Consider the following 22,670-nt stretch of genomic DNA (forward strand, 5'->3'; position numbering starts at 1 on the left):
TACTGTAAAGATCACTATAATCTCACACCACTTGAACTTGATTAATTCACTGAGTCAAACAAATGTTCTATCTATTTCCTTCAAGCCTCTAGAGATGCGTATGGGATCTAAGAGCAGTTCTGGATTTGGTTTGCTGACCTTGTGCAGAGATGAGGAGTGAGAAGAGCAGCTCCACCGCCTCCTCCGTGGGCCTCCCCCCCTCACACAAGCAGAAGCGAGACACCACCTCCAGGAAGAAGGAGTTACAGCACCGCCTCATGAGGCTATGCTGCTCCAGTGATCTCCTGTGATCAGAAAACAGCAGAACTGTGTCTGTTTGCATGTGTTGCCATGCCAACGGCATGAGGTGACACAGATCCCCATGGAGCTGATCAATCTTAGATTAAAATTAATATTATTTTTTTTTTTCATTCATGGGATCCTTATGTGAATTAATGTGACACATGTAAAATAATCAACAAATTATTATCTATTCAATCATACTCATACTAAAAAAAATCACAAAAAAAGAAGCCTTTTGCTTGTTATTCTCCACTCACTTGATACTCTGAGAGACAGTTGGCTTGAAGTCCGATGGCAGTTCCACCCTGCACTTGGGGCAGCGCTTGTCTCCACCCCCCTGAATGCTTCTCTGGAGGCACGAGAGGCAGAAGACGTGCTCGCAGGGCAGAACACACGGCTCTGTGAGAGCGCACAGGCAAACTGGACACGGCAACCCAAACCTGCAAACAGCGGACGGAATACATACACAGTGATAGAACAGATAATGTCAGTTACGGTGCCCCGAATCCCGAAAACAGTAGATGAAGATGGATTAATTTTCCTTGACAGTTGAGGCAGATTGCAATTAGTTATCTTTAATAAACACTGCACCAAGTACACACACACACACACACACACACACACACACACAGGAAAAAGAACACCCTCCATGCATTCTGACCTGATCGATATCCTTATCAGATGAACAAAATGTCCCCAAAAGTCTGTTTTTGGATAATTAAAATATGACCATGTGACCATCTCGTCTTGCATTTTGTACATGCTCTGCCATACAATACAGTGTTATGAAAGGCACTGGTTTCGAATGAGCAGCACCGCACCTTAAGTCTCTGCTGATGGACTCCTCGTGGTAGGAGTTCAGAATACGGATAAGCTGCTGCAGGGCGTCTTTGCTCTGCAGATCAAGAGACTCCTTCATCAACTGTAAAGAAAAAAAATCCCATGACGAAACCACAACAGCAGAGCTATAGCGGGTATTGAAGTGGTTTGCCTGTGTCTCTGTAAGTGTTGGTCTTGGGACTTGCCTTATGCATCAGGCTGCAGTGTTTGAGTGCCAGGGCCTCCACTCTCTCATCGTTGTTTTTGACTTCTAGGACCACCTGCTCAATAAAGGCAGCAACTACAAGCATTCCACACCACACAGACCTGCAAGAAACAGAGTCGGATCAGTACAAATAAGCCTTCTAATTAATAAGAGAATCCTAAAATGACATTGAAAAGTTAAGGATAAAATAATTGGATAGATGTAAATCACTGTTTGGTCGTTATACACAGGAAAAGATGTTATATTGTGCTATTGGTTGGGACCTTCCCACAGCGGCCAAACCTCTCACTGTCACATACAAGTTCTCATACCCAACAACCTAGCCTAAGTATTATAACACAACAGCGTCCACTACAACTATCAGCCCAATACTTAACCATCCAATAACAACAACAAAGACGCCTCCGTGAGTATTTCACTGGGGTTGTCGAGCAGGCACCTCCCTTCATCAGTGTTTTGTTGAATTAGGCCCATGACACCTCCAGAAGGCTCAACAGTGGTGTCTGGTGTCCCAGGCCCACCCCCTCCATACTCACGATAGTTTATTGACACATGTCAATACCAGAGAAAACAACAGATACACCACAAGATACACCTCGGAAAGATTTCCCATGCATTTCTCAGTGTTTGAATGAATGATGCACTGTGAAATTATATAAACATCTATCTCATATTACTATCGCATGCCACAGGCTATGCAGGGTAAGGGATGGGAGGGTTGGAGGAGTCACCCCCTCTGGAGTACATACCGGGATAGGAATTTAATACTAACCCAGGTTAGGGTAAGGAAAGGGGTTGGGAGGGGGGGGGGAGAGCACCCTGGTATTATGAACCCGGAGAAGAACCTAGAATTCGAACCCCTGGTCATTTTAGGCACCCAAACATCTTGCAACAATATGCTTCTTCACGTGATACAGGTTAATTCACATGTCCCCAAGTAATCTGTGAGGGCCTTTTTTTCAGCATCCTCAGACAACTCCTTTAAAGCTCCTTTGAGTGACCAAAGTCCAACAGAAATGTTGTGGTTGATTGAACTACAAAGCCTCTAACACATGCCTCCACTGGTCTTGAGTGTGCTTGCCAACCACGTTTCCTGGCTTCTGCTACCAAATCCGTACACTTTAGCTGATTCAGTTACTTTGTTACCTTGTTACTTGTTGTTATTTAATTACTGCTATGCCATTTCTTCCTATTTTTATCACAATTACTTTTTAACCTGTTGTTGACTAGCTCATCTAATGTATTTGTGCATTTCCATTTGAAGACCTGTTTAATTGATGGAGTTACCGAATGTCATTCAAGTGTTGGAGGCATCCAGGGCTGCAGATGGCGCTGTAGTTTTGCCCAAATGCCCTCTCCACACAAGGCTTCAAAACCTGCACTCTCTGCAGGAACTCCTGGCACTCTTGCAAAGAGGTCACTGCCTGAAGCTTGGTCTCTTCCACGCACATTCCAAGTGCCCAAATGTCTTCTCTCTATGAAGCAAAGAAAAATTATTTAACACAGCTGTCCACATCTTACTACACAGTGATTACTGTAATGTTAGCAGTGTTGATAATGTTATGGATCTCTCACCATTTCAGTGGCCTCCCTTTGTGAGTCCTTATTTATAATCTCAGCTGCTAGATGGGGCTGCAGCTGCAGGATGTGAAATAGAGTCTCCAACCGAGATGCGTAATGTCTGTTTGAGGCAAGAACCCAGGCAGGAGAGAGTTCGGAGGTGACGGACATGGATTGCTGCAGAGCAAAGACGCAGCCCAGCTCTGCTTTGGTCAGAACCTGAAAAGATGTTGAACTTCGCAAGTCAACTCTTGGGTAATGTAACAGAGCTGTTGTAATGGTATAAAGATTCAACATTAAAAAGAGATTTGACATATTTTCGAAGATTTTAAGATTCAGAAAATCTGCGCAAGCAGACCCTCACCGCAAGTTCCTCCTCCGACTGAACTTTGAAAGACAACAGCACAAAGTCACGCAAATAGCGCAGGCCAAATTCATGACGATCTTGCTCTGAGAGCTTCCCCAGGTAGTCACCCAACTTGCTGTTGGACGCTGAGGTGACAAACTGTTGAATCCTTTGACTGCTGTCCTGATGGTCGCCTGAGCAGAATGAAAAAGAGGGCAGGAAAGACACGTATAAAATGGAGTTTAACTTATTCTTATGGTGGATTTGGGCTAGCTAAGTCTCTTGTGCTCTCAGAACCCTGGAGAGCTTCTATAATCTTAGTCAATGCTGAAACTAAATATGGAGACAAAACACTTATAGGCTACATGAAACCTGCTTTATCCTGGCCTCACATTTTCACCTCCAATCAAAATTTAAACATGAGTTGGAGACAAAGAGAACTAAATAAATAAATAAAAATAAGTTCATATCAGGTGCTCTTTTATCTGGATCTCACCAGGAACAAATTCAGATTCCTCCCACAGTTCCTGGTAGTATGACCTGATGAGCCAGCTGAATGGAGCTCCACATGGTCGCTCTTGACGACCCAACATCATATTACTCTGCACAGTAATCTCCTCTTCTGATACACTGCAAAAAAAGGATAAGGAATGTGTTACTTTTATTTGACATATTGATGAAGTACAACCAATTCACTCCAGTCTCTGATTGGGTCTCTCCAAAGCAGTAATGAGTACCTCGATGTCTGAGAAAAGGTTAGGTCCAGTATTTGCTTGTCATCGAGGATGTCCAACCAAAAATCAATCAAGCCCTCACTGAGGCCGGCACAGTAAGCTAGGTCCAGGTTAGCGTTTCTGTCAAGGACCTCAAGGATACGCGCCAAAACTGGGGTAAGTGTTGACTGCAGACATCGCCAAAGTGTATGTCTGTTACAGCACAGGACGGAGCAAAGAATGTCAGTTTCATTGACTTCAAAGTCAAATTCATCAATATTTCATTTGGAAGTTTTTATTTTTTTACCTTAGAGTGCCACTCTCCTGCAAAGCTTGGCGCTTGTTGGCCTCCATGTTCACCCAGTCTTTAGGATTAGGTATGACTTCTTCCCTTTGTGCCAAGGTGTCTATGAGTCTCCTCATTAACACCTTCTGAAAACGTGCTGCTGCCATGTCAGGATGACAACAAAATGTGCATTCTTTAATATTTAATATTTCAATTCTACCTTTCACTAGCTAGGACTTGGTTCACACTATCTAGTTATACAAATAATGTATGTCAAAAATGGCTGTGTTTAAACAGTCTGTGGTTAGCTTACCACTGGATTTTCCATGGGATTCTCCCAGAAGGCCTATAACTATGCCTACACGTTCCATACTCCTGGGGCTCTGGGGGTCTTTCAGCAGTGACACAGCCTTCTGAATACAGGATCTCACAAGGGACAAACTATCCAGATGTGCAAATTCTCCCTGCACAGCCACACAAAGTTCAAGGTAAGGTCCCAATGTCAATAGTACATATATTTTTATACTGACTTAACTATAACAATATAAATGACTTACATCTTTGATCCCCATTGAAGTAACAGAACTGTCTTCTGTGGTCATGGCATCTGTATTTAAAAGAAGCATCTCTCATCAGTGCATCAAAGCCTAGTTGGGACTCAGATAATCATGCATTATCTTGCTCATATGTGAGTCTTGTAACACGCCCTGCATGAAGTTACTTTATTCGAGCTATATAAGCAACATGGTTTCATGAAAGTCTTAAGTGGAGTTTGGGAAGGTCCAAAATAAATGTCTTAATGTGTTAAACATCACTGTTTTGTCTTATCGGAGATAGCAAGCAGAGCAGGTAGTGGGGGGACCAAATCTTTCTAAACTTAAAAACGCATTGTTTTGCATTAATCATCTGCCCAAGTGTTTTTAGTACATATTATTATGATATATCCCCCCGCCTATTTCCGCCTATGTCTTCAAACGCACTTCTGACTGGTCCTATGAAAAAGGCATTATGATGGACGATAAGCCAATTGAAATCTGAACAATGGCAGAGGAGTTTAATATGATTGTGTGGAACATAAAGTGAGTTCTATACATACATGTCTATGTGGCCAATGGGTTTGCTGTGGTGCTTTACCAAAGGCACTGTAGGCCTACCTGGGTTGGGAAGTGATTGAGACATCAGCTCGCTCATTGAGGCTCCACAGAAAGCAGAAAGGTCTAAACTCATGTCTTCAGTATCTCTGAGATCATCAATGTGCATGGAACGCCACACACCTAAAGCACATGACAACACAAGGAAAACACATCTTTGTTTATATTAGATTGTGTAGCGAAGGGTCAGAGTAGAGTTGAACCTGGGAGTGTGCTGCATGAGTGTTCCTGCACCAGGCTCACTGGCCAATCACAACGCAGTTACTTATTGTGGTTTAACATTTGAGAATAATGCAAAAGATGACGGTGGGGAGCAAGTTGTAAGATGGACATATAATTATAGGCTAGGCTACTAGGTACAAGGTAACTTGTGTCTGGTTACCGATGACCCCACTGATAGCCTAGTTACTATTTAAGCCATGTTAATGATGTGTTACAACATAGGTCTGTGCCTATGAAAAAGTCCTAGAACAGTCACAGAGTACAGGACATAAGAAACAACACCAACACCAATAATAATAAAAGCGAGGAGGATACAACAGAAGACATCAGAGTGTAGCTGAGAGACAAGAGGAGAGTAGAGGACATGAGACAGATGAGGAGGGAGGACATGAGACAGATGAGGGGAGAGGACTCATGAGAGTCATTACATTAACAACCCCTACACTTCTCACCCTGCCGTAAATAACCAACTCCAACCCAGGAGTATTGTTAAAAACTTTTACTTACCACCTTGAAAGCCGATGTATTGAGGACCACCTGTCATTCTAGAGAGTTTAGTGATGAAGATCACAAAACAAAAGGACTCGTCTGACCCTACGGAGATCATTTCATTCATGGTGCAGTACCTGTAATAAAAATTAATCAGTCTTCAAGTTAAGTAGTGTTTTAGTGTATGACATGGCATTGATTCATTTGACGTGGAGGAAAAGCACGAGGTTTTAATGATATATGGAATGTGCCAAAAGCACTCACATTTCAGAGCGATACAAGCACTACATAATCAATCAATACCTCAGTCAGACAAGTAAGTCTTACTTTGCTGATGCTATAAGTTCCTCACTGTGCTTGGATTCTTCCGTGTCCATCTGAACCAGTAAGATATGGAGAGACCGACCAGCATTATGTAGAAAGAGTCTGAAACCACGATAAAGTTGTTGGTTAAGTAAACCATGATAAAACATCTCTACTCAATGTATTGTGGATAGACATTTTCAGTAGATATTTTCATATTATGGTGAAACTAGTAAGACCCTAATACCGAATTTTGCTGCAGAAAGAGGTTTCTGTGTCAAACTGATGAAGGGAGAGTAGAAGCAGTCTTTCGGTGGTTAGGCCCAGAGCCTGGGCTATGGTGCGCACATCAGCTTTGGTGAGCAAACTGGAGAATGTAGTTATCTAAACACAAACATGCTTGTTGTTATTTCACTGTCAGAGAGATTCATTATATCTTACATTTTTGGTACACAGAACTGGAAGAGAAAACTGCCAAAAAATCATGTAATAAGATTAAACTCCAGAGCGGTAGTGTTTTGCCAGTTTGAAATTACAATTGTCTATTGCAGTTTTGCAGATTGGAAGTTACTATTGCAAACTCCAAAATGCGGTTACGCAAGTTGTGAATTACAGCTGCGATTAGTGTTTCACTTTTACAGTTCGCTGTTTACAAGTGCAAATCATAGTCTGCGCCTCAAGGCACAATTCTACCGTCATAAAATATTGGTAAAAATCATTGTGACATGCAATGTGTCAAAATCAGCTTTAATTAGTCACATGGAAAACCTACCTCTACAAATCTGCAGTGGCCTTTAGACTGGTTCAGATGGTTGTTAATGAAATCTCTCAAGGAGCGATGGTGCTGTTGGTGGAAGTACATTTGCTGAAGTTCCTCTTTCTCCTGATTCCCCAAGTATGAATATTTTAGTCTCAGCACAGAGTCAGGTGTAGCAGAGTTCAACAGGAAAGTCTTAGCAATGTCAAAGACTTCTTCCTCCATTTTGTCATCTGTCATTCCAGAACGTTCCTCCTCAATCACATATGTATCTAAATCCATTTGCTCAGTTTCATCCCTTTCTCTCTTTAGAGAAGAACCTGGCAATTCTTCTTCTTCAGAAACATGTTTTTCATCTACAGCCATTCTTGAATGAGTTTCTTCTTGTTCTTGGCCTTGAAACCCTCTTGGGAAAATGTCTTCTTGACCTGGAAGACTCTGCATCACTTCATCTGACTGGTCAATGCTGTCAAGGGCCTCACGTTCAGCATCACCAACAGCTTCCATAAGTTCACTTCCATCTCTCTGTATGTCAGCTGCTGCCTGGTCCTCAATGACTGGCTCTTTTGGCACACTATCTTTGACATCTTCACCATTTTGAGCCATCTCACACCTCACCTTGTCTCTCTTCTCCAATGCCTGCAGGAGAGCACTGGCACAAGCATCACTATGGAAACCCACAAAGACCTCTGATGGCTTGAACTCCACTTTTGGCACTTTTGAGTTCTGGCAAAATTCCCTGACCCATCCCTTGAGCTTTTCCAGGAGTTGGAGCTGCCAAGGTGTGAGGTCGGTACTCCTGTTCACCCTGTGCTTTTCCAGTCTGTTAATAAGAGGCACTGGGAACTGTTTGTAAACTTTCTCCTGGTCTTCCACCACCACAAGTCTGAAAGCCTTGTGAACTCGACATTTCACTCTGTGTGACCCAAGTCCCAGGTCCACATACTGCTGTCCACTCAGATACACATAGTACTGGTTTAACGCATCATACAGACTCTCGTAGAGATTCTGGAGGTTAAGAAGAATGACTGTGCGGCCAGTCTCCATGCACGTCTTCACTCGATTGACATTGCGACAGATCTGAGAGTACTCCTGGTCTTTGGGGAATCCTGATCCAAAGATAATTTCAGGAGCTGGATACCTGCCCTTGGAAAAGATGTGCTGCTCCAGAATGTGAAGGGCAGCATTGTTGGTTGTGAGCAAAAGAAGATATCGACTTTCGTTGTTGTGGCAATCAAGATTCTGTTCAACCATAGCTAATGTTGTAGGGCAAGGAATTTCTTTGAAGTTTTGGAAGATATCCTTAAAGCAAGAGAGGGGATCAAAATCCCCACACTGTCCACTGAAGTTGCGCAAGATGGCCTCTGCCAATTCACTGTCACTGGGTTCCTTCTCCGATTTTTTCACCATAGCAAAAATCATCTTCACCAGGCTGTAGTAGTCTCTGAGTCCAAAGAACTGGTTATTGGAGCAAATGTTCAAAAATACCTTCGCTAATTGTGGGAAGAGGTGCTTGATTTTCAGCAAAATGGGTTTAGAGGATGAGCAAATTCCTTGTGCTGTCTCCACCAGCTCATTCTCACTTGGGTCCCAACGGGACACAAAAATCCCCCTGTTCATTTTTGCTGGATCCAGGGCCCAGTTTGAGATCCCAACAAATCCCACCTTCATGTGTGGGTCTGACTCATCGCTGTCAATGCAGCCGTCCTCCAAAAGAGGATGCAGAGTCTTGAGGGGCATCTGTGGAGAGTCTTCTGCCAGGCCAATCTCATCCAGCACCACCACTGATACATACTCATCCATGTCCTTTTCCTTCTGGAAACGGGCACAATTCCGGAATGTTCCAATGATCCCCTCAGGGCTTGAGTGGGGACTGCACTGAAAGGAGACCATGTGAACCTCCTTGAGTTGCTTAAAGAACTCACCGCCTGAATTCTGGCCCTGCATGGCATCAGCAACAACAGTTTTGGCAAGAGATTTTGAACTTCCTGGTTTGCCAACCAGGAAAAGTGGAATTCTTAATTCGATGCAGACTACCATGAGAAAGACGTTTTCTTTCAGAGCCATGTTTTTGGCTATTGTTTCTCTTGGCTTAATCTCACTGAGAAACAAGTCCTGACATGAGAGGATTTCTCGCTCAAGGGCAATTTTGGTGTTGAGTGGTTCTGGAAAGTATTGGCTGACAGCGGTCAGATACTCCTCTTTTGACTCTAGCGATGGGTAATAACAAACTCCCACTGCAAGTGCAAGGCATTTCAGAGTCATCAGGACAGCGTTCCTTTCGTCAGAGTCATGAAAAAGTTGATCCTTGTGATCGTAAAACCAGACCAGCACTCTCATTGACCTCTCTACATCCCTCAAACTGACAAAACTGCACTCATTTTCTCGACTGCGCATGTATCTTTGAGAGATTGCCAACACCCCAGAAATAACTTCCTGACACGTCAGTGGCAAACTGTTGTCTTGGGATTGCTTCCGAACTATTTGAATGATGTAAGAAAGCTCAGCCGAGTTGCTCAGCTGCCCAAAATCCCATACTAGGGGTATCAAGCTTGGAGGTAAGGGGTGAACCCTGTAAACCAGCTGCCGCAGAGGGACTTGGCCAAGTCGGTCCTCAGTTTCCCCTGCCTTTACTCTGTATCCTAAGCCAGCACGCTCCAAACGTGTCACCATATCTGGGGAATGTCTTCTGTAGGGATTGCATGCAGCTATGATTTTCAAGCCAGAGTTGGCTCTCAAAGGGACTCCTTCCACTGTCTTGTCACAGAGCACTTCTTTGATGGCAAAGATGGCTTCGGTTGTGTTGGCCTCGTCAAAAAACAAAACAGTGTCTATCTCGTGATTTGTTTGATTTTCTTCGGCCAATATTTCAGCCTCTTGCACCTTTCTGTAGATGGTCTCTGCTGTGGTACCTCCGTGAACTTTGACAAGTTTCATATTTTTGACATCTCTGCCTTCTCTCTGAAGATCACACAGGAAGCGAACTAGTCTCGTCTTGCCACAGCCAGTCTCCCCCATGATGATCACAGGAATTCCACAGCGGAATCTCATGTGGATGGCCAACATCTTCTTCACATTATCAGCAGTGAGCTCGTAGGATGGGTCTGGATCGAATCTGCCTCTAACCCAACCCATTTTTGCACCCACAACATAGGAAATTCGCTGGATTTTGTCCTCTCGAGGCAAGAGATCAAAATCCTCTCGCAGAGAGATCCGCTGTCGCTCTAGACCTACAAACAGCTCTGGAGACATCACATCTCCCACCAATACGCTTTTGGTCACTGGGTCGATTGCATTGAGGCGGTTGTTCCTGGGGTTTTGCTCCACATGAAATCCCAGGAAAGTCATAGACATATGATCAGCATTGAAGAAGATGTAAGGGTGAGGCTCAGTCTCCCATCGTTTGCGTATGGTCAGACTAGACAGAAGGTGATCTTCACCAGTGCTGAGAAGAGCGGCACTCTGGTCAGAGATGTCCATGGATGGTGATGCAAAATCCTGGGACATTCGGATCATGAACTTCACAATAAAGGTCTTAAATCCAGGCAAATGGTCTGCAAGAAAGTCTGCATCGCAAAATATAGAGCTCTCGCAGTCTCTCAGCTGCAAATTGAGAAACCAAGTGAAATGCTTCAGCTCAGCCCAGGATGGGTCTTTCAAACCACAGTTGGCCAGCAGGTGGTGAAGGCAGTCAACATGATTTCCCTCTACAGACTCTTTCTCATATTTAAAACGATCCAAGTTTGCGTTTTGGTTGAATCTCCTCAGAAATTGGTATGGCCTTTGAATCCCTTCGCTTTGAAACTCCTGGTTATCCATTAAAGGGTCCAAATTTCTCAGCATCTGTCTGTTGTTGATTTTCAATTCCAATTCTTTGACCTCTTTAGGTGGTCTGCAGTGGATGGTGGGCAATGTGCAAAGAAAGCCTGTCTGTAGAGAATAGAAATAGTATTTTAGTATTTTAAAGTGCTTTGATAAAACGTATTGTCTATTCAGTTTATTTCATAAATTAAAGAACTCATGATGTTCATTACACCAAAGCTGTACCTCTTTTTTTGGTGTTTGATCATGGAAAACAGAGTGTGGTTGCAGAACCTCAACTGACATGAGATGAAAAGCATTTCTTCTCCAAAGATTTCCTCTGCTGTCACTCAAACATCCTAGAATCAGGAACTGGAACAAGAACTCCTCCAGTCCAAGCTTTACCTACAGTTTTAGAAATCATTTCAAATCATAATCATTGTTAAGTGTGGTACCCCAACTTTATGTCAACAGTGATGAGGAGTTATACCTTAAATAAAAGGAATAAATAATCATATCATATTAAGTATCACAAAATACAATTCCAATTAACTACTTACAGCAGCAGTGTCAATGTGCAAAAGAACAGGGTCTTGCTCTCTCAGGTGATTGAGTTTCTCAGTTAATGTCTTCAGGAATGCATTCACATTAACTTGTGGCTCTATAAGACTGATCCGTATGTACTGAGCAGTAGGAAATTCACTCTGGAATCTCCCAAACAAACGGGTGACGTAGAGGGACTTTCCTGTGTGGTAACATTAATATTACTAATCGTAACAATTAGCATACCTACTTCAAGCCTACAAAGGAATTAAACATGCTAGTAACTCTAGACTCCAATAAAATAATTGTGAATGTGTTGATTTTTGCTTCCTACATTAAATTCCAGGGAAATGCTTAAAGTATTCTCACCAACAGCAGGGCGTTCTGATGATATGATCCAAACAGATAGGTTAGCTGGGTAGACATCTTGGAGATGGTGTGACTGCGAGGGAACACTGAAGTGCTGATGGATGTACCTTTTTGCTTTATCAGCTGTGGAACTTAATCCAACCTGTACTTTGTAGCTGCTGAAAAAAGATGGAACATATCTACCCTGGTGTGTCACGGGGCAGACCATCACCAGACGATAGTGAGGACCTGCAGTTTTGTCAAAGGCCTCAAAGTACTCGCCCAAGGCCACACTCACATCATAAGGCAGGAGGTCTGGATTTATCAGAGTGTAGATCTTCTGACGATCCCTAACAGCACACTTTGTGAGGCATCGCCGCAGAAATATTTCGACTTGCTCTTCTGTGGTGTCTCCCTGACACATGAGAACTTCATCAGTGGACGGAAGGGTCTGGTCTGGGCTTTCCATGTAAACAGACAGGGCAGTTCTAAGCACCTCGGTTGCTGGGCAAAGAAGAAGGTTAGGCCTGCCTTCCTGAAAACCAGGAGGTAGTTTCCGCTTGACTTGATGTTCATTCACCTCAGAGAGGAGAGTCAGGAAATTTGCCAGGGTTCTGAGGTCTATTTGTTCTGTTAGGTATCTTGGCATGCCCTCTTTGAAACTTTTCCAAAGGTCCTCCAACCTCTCAACAGTGTCCATGTCCATTATTTCATCATGAGCTTGAAATGATGGTTGAGAGTCAAAGTCTTCTGTCCATTCCTCTTGCTCAGATTCATCATTGCTATATTCCACTTCATCTTCAGACATATCAACAATGCGATCCATACTACCCTCCTCACTGCTTTCCTCAGTATCTAAAAGCTCTGAAGTGGCGCTTTCCACAACTGTTGCCATACTGAAAGCCTTCCTCACATCACTCAATGTACAGCCTGATTTAATGGGGGCCAGTAGATGCCAGACCTGCTGTGGCACAGAAACACGCTTGGTACAGATGTTGTGGATTGATTTGCTCAAGTAGACCAGCTGTTCCGAGGAAAAGTGGTTCAGTGTGGGAAACTGTGACCGTATCTCAGATAAAAAGCCACACCAATCCTTGTAGCAAGCCTCCATGGAGCGGCTAAGCTCTTGCAGGCTTTCTGTGACCTCTCCTTCATAGACAACATGCTTTTGTAGCAGACTGAATTCGACTCGAATGCAGGGCTGCTTCTTTTGGCTGCAATGGACTACGGCTTCCAAGTCCCGGAAAAGGATGTTGCCGGCAGACTGGATCTGTAGAAGGATACCAGCCAGTCTCTGAACTCCTTCAAATACCTGTTGATGGAGCCAGGAGAGTCAATACACATGTTTATTGAGAGAATCTGCTTAACAAAGGGCTCAAGAAGAATCCTCAACGTACACATTTTCAAGTGTACACATCGTGTTATGAATAATTTAGTGAGGTGCGATTGGTCTTTGGACCATCTGACCTGAGTGAACCTATTGACTTGCTCCTTCCCATGGTCTCCCTTTGATGACATTAGCATGAGCTTGTTCTGTAGTTCCAGCAATTCATCCAGTCTGTATGTCTTGCTCCCAGTATCCTTCCTCACTCTCATTAAAAGCATATTATGCAGGCATTCCTAGAACAACACAGATCATGTAACAGAGTGATCAGTAAAGTATCAGTTAAAGCACACAATTCAAATGTATAAACAGTTGCTATAGCATGTAGCATTGCTACAGTTTTCACAGCATTTACCTTGCCATTTTGGTCCTGAAACCTCTGCACCTGGTACACCCCATGGTTATTGATATCTGAAGCAAGAGAAAGAGAGGACTGTTCCACCGATCCATGAGTCTCTTTCAACCCTTTCAACCAGTCAAGACAACGGTGGGAATCTCGCTGAGAACAAATTGAACAACAAATATTTCACACAAATACTTTAGTAATAGACTACAGACTAGTCTTGAGTAGCTATATTGTTTTTCTTTCTCAAATAATTACTAGTTTCTCTGGAAGCTTCTCATCTCTTTTCAGGGTGTCCCAAAGTGGTTGGGCACAAGCCATGAATTCCGCAAATCCTGATGTGGGACGTATTGTGTAGAGGAGTGGACTATAGCCCATCACAGCATCATGGAAGTTGGCCACTTTGTCGATTTCTGTGTCATTCTCTCCAGCAGAAATTGAAGCCAAGTCCACAAAGACCTTCAGATCCCTCAGGTCTGTCAAATGTAATACACAAAGTGTAATCCATGTTCTTTATTATAATGATTATATGTGAAATACTGCCTCTAATTGTTATTTATTTGTATTACACAACCATTTTCAATGAGGCAGCACTGAACAATTAAATCATTCAAAGATTACTCACTCTTGAGATTCTCTTTGACCCATGTAACCAAACCATGACTGTCTAGAAATGCGTTCAGGCTGACTGTATGCTGGGTAGTGACTTTGGACAATAACTGCTTAGCATTGATGAGCTCATCACTCAGTGCTGACAGTGTCCTCTGTTGGAATGACGCTTCTCTCTACATAAAACATGACTTAATTAGTTACTTCTCTCTGTAGTATACTTAATTGGCTACATTATGATGGAGTAAAATATGTTCTCATTGTATACTAATAAAAACAACAACAAATGTGTCTTTATGATAGCCAAAATACTGTCAACAAGAATGTATACCGGTTTGTTAGTCATAGTCAAAATATTATGCAACCATTCTCTTACCAGCTGTGTGAGACAGTGGATTTTCTGAAAGTCTCCTGCCAACCTCAATCTTTCTCTCATCTTCAAAATAACATTGGCAGATTCTGATGCATCATGGAGCTGTCGATACTGCTGTATCTGCTGAAGTCTCTGGTCAGCCCATCCTGCCGTCAGATCTTTGTGATCCACCAGGATGCGCTCCAGGAGGACCAGCTCCTTTTGGATTTGGTCACCGCTGCCCTCGTCTCCTGCCCTCTTCAGAGTCCTATCCAGCTCCTCAAAAGTCACAGATGAGTTGGCAATCCTCCGACCAAGCTGATGGAAACTCTGCAAACAAGGATCCCAGACTTCGCTACAGACGTGAGACAGGGTGACAGCCACTGGCCTTTCACTCAAAACCCATGATGCCACTGACGTTGCTTCATCTTCCCAGTAGCTCAAGATGAGGCTGCTGTCTTGCACTTCAAACATTTCCCTGGCCATCTGTAAAACCTCAGGTTCTGTTCTGTACCATAAAATCAACCTGGATGGCACCTGGTCACGCTGTTCATCAGAATCGAATGGTTGAAGCGACACCAGTTTATTCAGTCCAATTGAGTCCAGGTCAGCCCTGTGGTGGTGCTCAAGGATAGACATCTCTGGTGCTGTTGGAAAATCAATAACATGTTGGCAAGATACAGTAGCATTGTTGAACTGTACTTTATAGATGAAATGAGAGAGAATTGAGACAACCCCTGTGTGACCCTTTCGGAAATGAATACAGTTGTACTAAACGCCAGTTGAAGATTCCCAACCCAGTAGACTCCTCATCAATCTAGATGTGCTGTCAGAAATCTCTGTTAAATATGCTATTCGCTATAAACGAACTCACCAGCAATGACCTCTGAGACCTTCCCCATCATCTTGATGAGAGTATCCATGTGCATTTTCTGATCATTGAAAGCCTTGAGGTCTTTCTCTCGAAGAAGTAACAGTTTCTCTGGATCAAGAGAGAATACTTCATCCTTTGAAATTCTTCTTGCTAGAAAGAGATTTAATGGTAATGATTATAATGAAGAATAACCTCTAATCTTGTCGATTAATAGAATGACATACTGTTCAGAAAATTGAATTAATTTCAGGAATAACCATGCTTACACTGACTATAAAGTCTTTTAAAGTTGTCTCGATTTTTCAAGGTGGTTTTCAGATGGCCAACGCAAACATCACCCTGATACAAGTCTTTAAGCAGGTCACCAAAGGCAGTCCGGCATCCCTGTATTACTGCACTAGCCTCATCATCCAATGACCACGTCTGGCTGCCTGCTGTAAAATATAATAATCAATAATCAATAATGTCAAAAAGGTGGGGAATTTTTTTCGGGAGAGCGATGCATGTAGTTTTAACATAAGCATTAATGAACATAAGCATAGCCATATAATGGATGACAAAATAGTTACAGGTGAAATACTGAAGCTTTTGAAGTCATATAGTCATACACTGAAAACCCTACATTATTCTGATCTGAGTGAGAACTGACCTTGAGACAGAATCTGGCAAATGGCGGACTGAGGCTCCAACAGCTGGCCAATTGGATTTTCGGTGTAACGCGCCGAAGACTCCAATAGGATGGCAGACAGGATCCAGGAGGGGAGCGCAGTAGAGCAATAAAGGAGATGCTTCACAAGGTCTCCCTCTTTCCCACTCTGTAAAAACAGTGGTAAAAAACATCTAGATATCAAGAAAGGATAGGTAGGCAAAGACAATAAACAGACACAGAGGTCAACTTACTGAGAGGCAGAGGAACAACTCCAATGGCTCGTGAATGCTTGGCACTTACATTGCAAATGCTCTTGATCGCTGCTAAGCACGAGTCTTTGAAGCAGATCTTGATGGTTGCATGCTTTTTCTCCATAGCTGTGACAGCTGTCTCCAGGCAGCAAATGGCAACTCTGTCATTTTCCTGAATCTGTATAGAAAAACAGACCATTCCATATCCAGACAGAGCACATACCCAATATTTCCTTGATGTACATAACTGGCTCATGTCCACATTCTTGAATTGCTTAAGGGTTGAGCTATTGAGGTGTGGTCCTACCTGGCATATCCTCCTCCTCAGGTCCTTCTCCAGTCGACTCCTCCATCGATCTGCGACACCTTTCACTGAGCACTCCACCCAAAACAAGGCATCCCACAGCTAGCAGGACAGGAGCATACATCATATGAGAGAGGACAGCAATACTGTTGGGGCATATCTTGTTCCTCGTTGGTTCTGGTGTCTCAGCACAGAAAGACTTAATGCTAAATATGGCTGCTTGACCTCTATCCCTTGCACAAACACATTGGTCATACATAAAGACAGCTTGTAGGAAGGACCATCATCAGAGCATCTCTGTTGTATTATGCTGAGAATGCAAAGTGTCTGTGAGAAAACATTAAGATGATATAAAAAATGAATTCTACTTTTGCTTATAAGTTCATGTAAATTACAGTGGTTGAGTGGTGGTTCCAAATCATTTCAAACAGTATATTTCTAAAACTTCTTTTCTAAAACAAAATATATTGATTTGGAATTGACAGTTACCTCTATTTCTTTAGGATAAGAAAGTTGCTTGGTTTTCAGCAATGGTAAGTGAAGAAGTTTGTCTCTCCAATGACTGAATTCCTGCTGAATGTGTTCAAGTTTAACAGTGAGCCTGGCCTGTTTGTCTGTGCTTTCCTCGTCCTCACTAGCCTGTAACAGAGACTAGCATTAGGACTGCAGCATTTACCAAGATGTAATGGAATTTACAGTTGAAAATTAGAGATTAGAGTTGAATGGTGGCAGTGATTTGTGATGTTCTTTACCTTCACAATCTGCACGTCCATCATTTCAGCAACCTTCAATAAAAGTTGGAAAGATAACACTGCCATTTTGCACGAGGAGACGAGCCGCGCCATTTGACAAACACTTTTGTGTACACGGACGCAACACTCCAGAACAGACTCAACCACCTCAGAACCATGCATCCTGTAAATGGGACATATTACAAATAGAAATGATGCACACATAATGCAAAATAGTCTTTCATTTTTGGTGGGATTTATTTTAGAAAATGACCTCTCTTTGTCCTCCTCAAGTCTCTTTAGCAGAAGTGATAGGATGCTCTCAGTCACCTGAATGTGCACATACAAAACAAACCAGAAGGTAAAATACACAGATAACACTATGTATTAATGAAATACTAAGTAGGAATTTTGCCACAGTTATATTTTGCACTTGTATGGTTACCTCAAGGACTTTGGGCGTTGTATTATTATCCAGCCTTTGGTCAAACTGCCTCAGTCTGTATAGCAGGCTCTGAATCACATACTCTGGGGTGATTTTAGTCAGCGTAACAAACTCAGGAATGTCCTCCAAGGCCACCATAGACAGCCAGCTGATTAAAATGTGAGGCCTCTCCTGGACCAATGACTTGTGATAGCCCAACAACTCCATCATTATCCTCAACAACAAAAAAGAGAGACGTCATTCTAAAGCAACTAGACACCAAACCACAAAGCCTAGTTTCAATAAAAAACAAAATGAAACTGATTATTAGCCTCCACACCCACTACTACAGTCAATATATCACATTGTCTTTGATGGAGATGTTACCTTCTCTTGTCAGGGAAGCTTCTGAGTCGATCTCTAAAGGAACTGTACACTACACATTCCAACCCAGCCCAGCTGCTCTCTTCCACAGCGGGCCCAAGCCTGTGTGAGTCTGCTCCTGGCTGCCTGAGGGTGTGCAGCAATGGGACCAGCAGCACCACCTCTGACACCATCCTCTTCGCACAGTGATTCATCAGACCACAGACCAAACTGGAGAGGAGGCAAAAGACTTGACGTTAAATGAAGTAAAATTCTTTACTGCAGTGCGGTGTAGCACAGCTTACACATGTTACAAGTATTAAAGGCAGAGTCTGCAATTCTGGTGAAATATTGTTATTTATATTTATATATGCTATATTTATATTTCAATTCAAATTACACCCCTCCCTTCCATGCTCCTGAAGCAATGTGTTTATAGGCTGGAATTGGGTATGGCCAGGACTCTGTACAAGCACCATTTTTAGTGCAAACACAGAACGGACAGATAGAGAACCGTGAGGGGCAATTTGCTGAATTTGATAAAAAGTGTATTGGATTAGAATCGTGGACTGTACCTTTAAATGAGAGCAGGACGTATGACATTAATTTTTATACAATAATTTCCATAGATGACATAAACATAAACCACATTATCTGGCTTAACTTAAACTTTTAAGTATCTTAAAATGTGTTCACTGCTCTTCTGCCTGCCAAAGATAAATTTTTCAAAATATAATTCTATCACATTTTCTTACGAAGAGATGCAACCAATTACACCTTTAAGTAGGAAACTGAATACCACACCTAGCCTCAGGACTTACTATGCTGGAGTTGCAAAGGCTGCCTTCATGTCATCCACGTGTTTGCCTTCTAATGCCTGTGAGGACACCAATTCACAGAGCCTAGCCAGGTTCTTTACGTCAAGGTCAATGTTACATGCATTGCAGACCTGGAACACAGAAAAGCCCTGCAACAAGAGGTTGTGTTGCAATGGTTTGTTTGGAGATTTTCCCTCTGTATCTTCAAATAGGAGATGACCCAAACGTGAGCCAATCATCTCTGACACCTTTGTTAGAAAAGGACAAGAAAGAGAAATATATCAAGTGTCAAAGTACCCCAAAAAAAGAGTCACAGCACCCACAGTTTCAGAGTAATACAAAGATCATGTAGAGATACCTGGACTTAAAGCATTATTTCACTCCTTTACCTTGATCTCAGGAGGGTGGAATTCACCAGGATAACCGATCCTTTGACATGCAGTCATAAAACCCTTTTGATAATGGTTCAAGTGCTGTGCAAATTCTCGGATGGTTTCTTGATTGGATGGCTCCCATTTCTGAAAGATTTGGTCCAACAACACTCTTGCAGAAGCTTCCCAGGTTTTGGAAATGGTCTTCTCTGCAGACTTTATCCAACCAGTGATCCAGTCCCGAAAAGTCCCGCAAGGATTAATGTGGCCCTCATAAAGGTGCAATTCTAAAACATGAGAACCAACAATGTGAGAACCATATTCATAGAGAATCTGATGAAATATTAGAACTGCCATTACAGTATGTTAGCATAAGGTATACGACATACAAATAAAGTCCAGTATCAGTGTTCTATATTGAATATTAAATCCAGAAATATTCTTTACAGTTCCCATGATATCATTGCTATCTTACCTTTCACATGACTGCCAAATGGAATTTCAATGCGTCTCAAGGCCATTTCTTCTGTTTGCTTTTGCCGTTGTTGAACCCCATATTTGTACGTGAAAATGCCACTTAATGTCTCATCTGCTGTCCAAGTTGCTTCTACTAATGTTCCACCTTTTTCAAGGTCTCTGAGAGATAAAGAAGCATATTAATTAAATGCAGCTAAAACTGATTTCTAAGGAAAAGAAGTAAAATATATATAGGGTGGATGATCATACATATCTACAATTCTTAGAGAAAATACTCACATGCAATTGACTACATTAATGGAAAATGAGTCTTGCTCAGTGAGAAAGAGCAGTGTGTCATGATCTCTGTTGAACTTAAACTTTTTGTCCAACACTGCATACATATGAAAGGTGAACACTGGATTTCCAGAGGGTGTCTTGGCTGAGGGTTGTTTGCTATAAGAAGGAACCATTAACATGTAAGAATACATTTAAAATATTCCAATAACAGATATTTCTAACATCAATAGACAGATAGATAGATATTAGATCAATACATCACTAGCTATATCATTAGACATGACATTGTTTTGTAAATACACATTTTTGTATATCTGCAAAAATACAGTATATGCCACATTTAAAGACATACTATAAACCTCACCTGATTGGTTTATTTTGTGTTTCTTTGGTTCTACTGTTTCCAGCAGTAGCCTGGGCGTATGATTTTCTCCCTGCAGGCGGGTCAGTGGAAGACCCCAGGTCTCCGTCTGCATCAGTGTCCATCCTCTCCACGTCTCCCTCCTGGTTCTCTGAGGTTACTTGCGGATTCGTCCCCTCTGATGCTGTGTCAGTGTCCTTCTCGGATGTCTCCTGTTTCCTGTCTTTCTCAGACACCTTGTCACTGTGTTTTCCCTTGATGTCTCCCTCTTTCTTCAGAGAGCCCTGTTGTGGCTCTCTCTCAGGTGGTGAGGGTTCCGTCCCCTCACTGGCTGCTTTGGTCCCAGGCTGTGTTTGTCCTTGTGTCCGCACTGTGGTCTCAGTGAAATCTGTCTGGGTTTCCTGTGTCATCTGGGGGACTAAATCGGTCTGCGTTTGTACGTGTATCCCTCGATGTTTCATCTGATTCGGGGCATCGGGTTTCTCCATCTTCCCATCTGGAGCTTTGGCTGCCTGGTCATCGTTGGACTTCTGGGCCGTCTCTGGAGGAACCTGATCCGTGTCCTCCTCGTTCTTTCTGTGTATGAGTTCAGTACTACAGTCCTCATCTTGTTCTTCAGTCCTGCCTGGTGAGGCACTAGCCTCAGAGGGCTGAGCTGCTGCTAACTCCTTCTTCTGAGGCCTCTTGCCTTTCTTATGGGTTTGCTTCTGGGCATCTGCCCTGGCCCTCTTCCACGCCCTCTTCCTCGTCATATTCTCGTTGGAGCCTTCCTCTTTGGTTCACTGAGGATTAGGCTTTGAGCACTATCAATAACATACAGCAAGGGTAAACGTTATAGTTGTTCCAATGATACTGCTCCCCAGCAATCTGCTCCCCCCTGACCATCTTCCCCACAATCCACAATTCGTTCTCATATGATGACATCACACATTTCACGCGGAGTGTAATGCTCCCAACACTGTGCAAGCTGACTGTCTCAATACTGATAAATACTGATAAAGCGCTGTTCCTGTCCGCACTAGTTCCTCTTCATTCCTAAGTTTCATTACCTCTCCAAACTAAGTTTCATTTCCTCCTTCATTGGTGCATTGATTACCTTATCACACCGCCAGTCCCATGAAGGGTAGTTGCACCTGCATAGACTATGTATCTTACGCCTTGAAAACTTTTAAAGACTAAATTTAGTGTTCTAAATAAAGTGTTTTCTACAAGTACGTCGATAAGTCCATTAACCAGCCTTATACATTATGTTACGCAAACAGTCAAATTACCGTCATGCCCCAGCATAGCATACAACATTTACTGCAATGTTGGAGTTTTAAAGTATATCAGTTAAAGCAAAGAAAAAGCCAGGGCACAAACCTGGGCAAAGAGCATGTCTCGATGAGAAAGTCCAAACAACTGTCAAATTCCCGGCACATGCAGAGTAATAACAGACCTGAGCACAGTGAAGTTATTTCCTCATGTTTCACATCTTGATTGAAGTGTAAAAATGTGCCTTGTTTTGTATATCGTTAGAATGGTAGACCTAAAAACTGCAACTGTAAGTGATGATTACACCATCCGACAAGATGCAACACTGATCGTTTACTTGCTGGAGTCGCACTGAGATTTATTATAAAGCCTTGGGGAAATATTTTCGGTTTCGTTTCTGGGATCATTTTCGTTAGGCGATTAAAAGGCTGATTAGGTTTCTGAATTAAGCTAAGGGGATCTTTGCAACTCTACTTCCAAGAAACATAGCCCTACACCAATCTCATATGTATACAACCCATGCACCGAAAGGCAATATGAAAACTCAATTCCAATTTTAACAAATACAAAATAAAAAAACAAATAAAAAACAAAAAACGGTGTCTCTTGTGAAACAGCGCCCCCACTCACCTTTATAAAGCAATACAATGATTCCTCTGAATAGAAACTCATTGTGCACGAGTTGAAAACCCTGCTTCGAGGGATCCGTCAGCCTACTAATATCAATATTATATATCATACTTTATACTTGAAACAAGATATATACTGACTTTGATCATGCGTTCTTGGTGCAGGTTTAAAGGGGGGGGGGGGGGGGGGGGGGCTGATAACCCCTTATTAACATCATGGGCTGATAGGGAGAACAAGACTCATCAAGAATGATGTACACCTTATTTATTTAGTGACAGACCTTTATTATTTATCTTACAAATGACACCCTCCGTGATTAATCAGCTTACATACGTATATACATTGCATCC

General features: G+C 42.5%; 2 protein-coding genes across 3 annotated transcripts in view; both read right to left on the reverse strand.

Moving 5' to 3' along the window:
* The window catches only part of rnf213b (ring finger protein 213b), a 38,903-nt gene extending 19,804 nt beyond the window's left edge, over positions 1-19,099 (reverse strand). Inside the window, exons 1-36 of one of the 2 annotated variants that reach the window (XM_031561597.2) lie at positions 18,952-19,099; positions 18,155-18,361; positions 17,789-18,002; positions 17,618-17,673; positions 17,365-17,527; positions 17,102-17,251; positions 16,616-16,714; positions 16,358-16,486; positions 16,058-16,223; positions 15,675-15,839; positions 15,409-15,558; positions 14,559-15,181; positions 14,199-14,358; positions 13,832-14,049; positions 13,586-13,729; positions 13,314-13,466; positions 11,868-13,158; positions 11,516-11,700; positions 11,202-11,360; positions 7,170-11,084; positions 6,645-6,781; positions 6,422-6,520; positions 6,113-6,231; positions 5,387-5,506; positions 4,790-4,839; positions 4,546-4,696; positions 4,254-4,392; positions 3,971-4,159; positions 3,730-3,863; positions 3,252-3,427; positions 2,903-3,106; positions 2,615-2,802; positions 1,308-1,428; positions 1,104-1,204; positions 540-722; positions 139-284 (exon numbers count right to left, since the gene is read on the reverse strand). In XM_031561597.2, the coding sequence (XP_031417457.1) occupies positions 139-284; positions 540-722; positions 1,104-1,204; positions 1,308-1,428; positions 2,615-2,802; positions 2,903-3,106; positions 3,252-3,427; positions 3,730-3,863; positions 3,971-4,159; positions 4,254-4,392; positions 4,546-4,696; positions 4,790-4,839; positions 5,387-5,506; positions 6,113-6,231; positions 6,422-6,520; positions 6,645-6,781; positions 7,170-11,084; positions 11,202-11,360; positions 11,516-11,700; positions 11,868-13,158; positions 13,314-13,466; positions 13,586-13,729; positions 13,832-14,049; positions 14,199-14,358; positions 14,559-15,181; positions 15,409-15,558; positions 15,675-15,839; positions 16,058-16,223; positions 16,358-16,486; positions 16,616-16,714; positions 17,102-17,251; positions 17,365-17,527; positions 17,618-17,673; positions 17,789-18,002; positions 18,155-18,361; positions 18,952-18,980 (10,633 nt within the window). In that variant the 5' untranslated portion in view covers positions 18,981-19,099. Of the gene's footprint in view, positions 1-138; positions 285-539; positions 723-1,103; positions 1,205-1,307; positions 1,429-2,614; positions 2,803-2,902; positions 3,107-3,251; positions 3,428-3,729; positions 3,864-3,970; positions 4,160-4,253; positions 4,393-4,545; positions 4,697-4,789; positions 4,840-5,386; positions 5,507-6,112; positions 6,232-6,421; positions 6,521-6,644; positions 6,782-7,169; positions 11,085-11,201; positions 11,361-11,515; positions 11,701-11,867; positions 13,159-13,313; positions 13,467-13,585; positions 13,730-13,831; positions 14,050-14,198; positions 14,359-14,558; positions 15,182-15,408; positions 15,559-15,674; positions 15,843-16,057; positions 16,224-16,357; positions 16,487-16,615; positions 16,715-17,101; positions 17,252-17,364; positions 17,528-17,617; positions 17,674-17,788; positions 18,003-18,154; positions 18,362-18,951 lie in introns of both variants that reach the window. The other variant, XM_031561598.2, reaches the window with a different exon arrangement.
* Positions 19,100-20,435: 1,336 nt separating this feature from the next.
* Positions 20,436-22,353, reverse strand: LOC116218768. Its single transcript, XM_031561516.2, has 2 exons — positions 21,799-22,353; positions 20,436-21,239 (listed from the first exon to the last, which is right to left on the reverse strand). Exon 2 carries the CDS (start codon positions 21,186-21,188, stop codon positions 20,436-20,438), a length of 753 nt encoding a protein of 250 aa, XP_031417376.1. The 5' UTR covers positions 21,189-21,239; positions 21,799-22,353.
* Between the last annotated feature and the right edge of the window lie 317 nt (positions 22,354-22,670).

This window comes from Clupea harengus, chromosome 23, assembly GCF_900700415.2.
Source record: "Clupea harengus chromosome 23, Ch_v2.0.2, whole genome shotgun sequence".
Classification (NCBI taxonomy): domain Eukaryota; kingdom Metazoa; phylum Chordata; class Actinopteri; order Clupeiformes; family Clupeidae; genus Clupea; species Clupea harengus.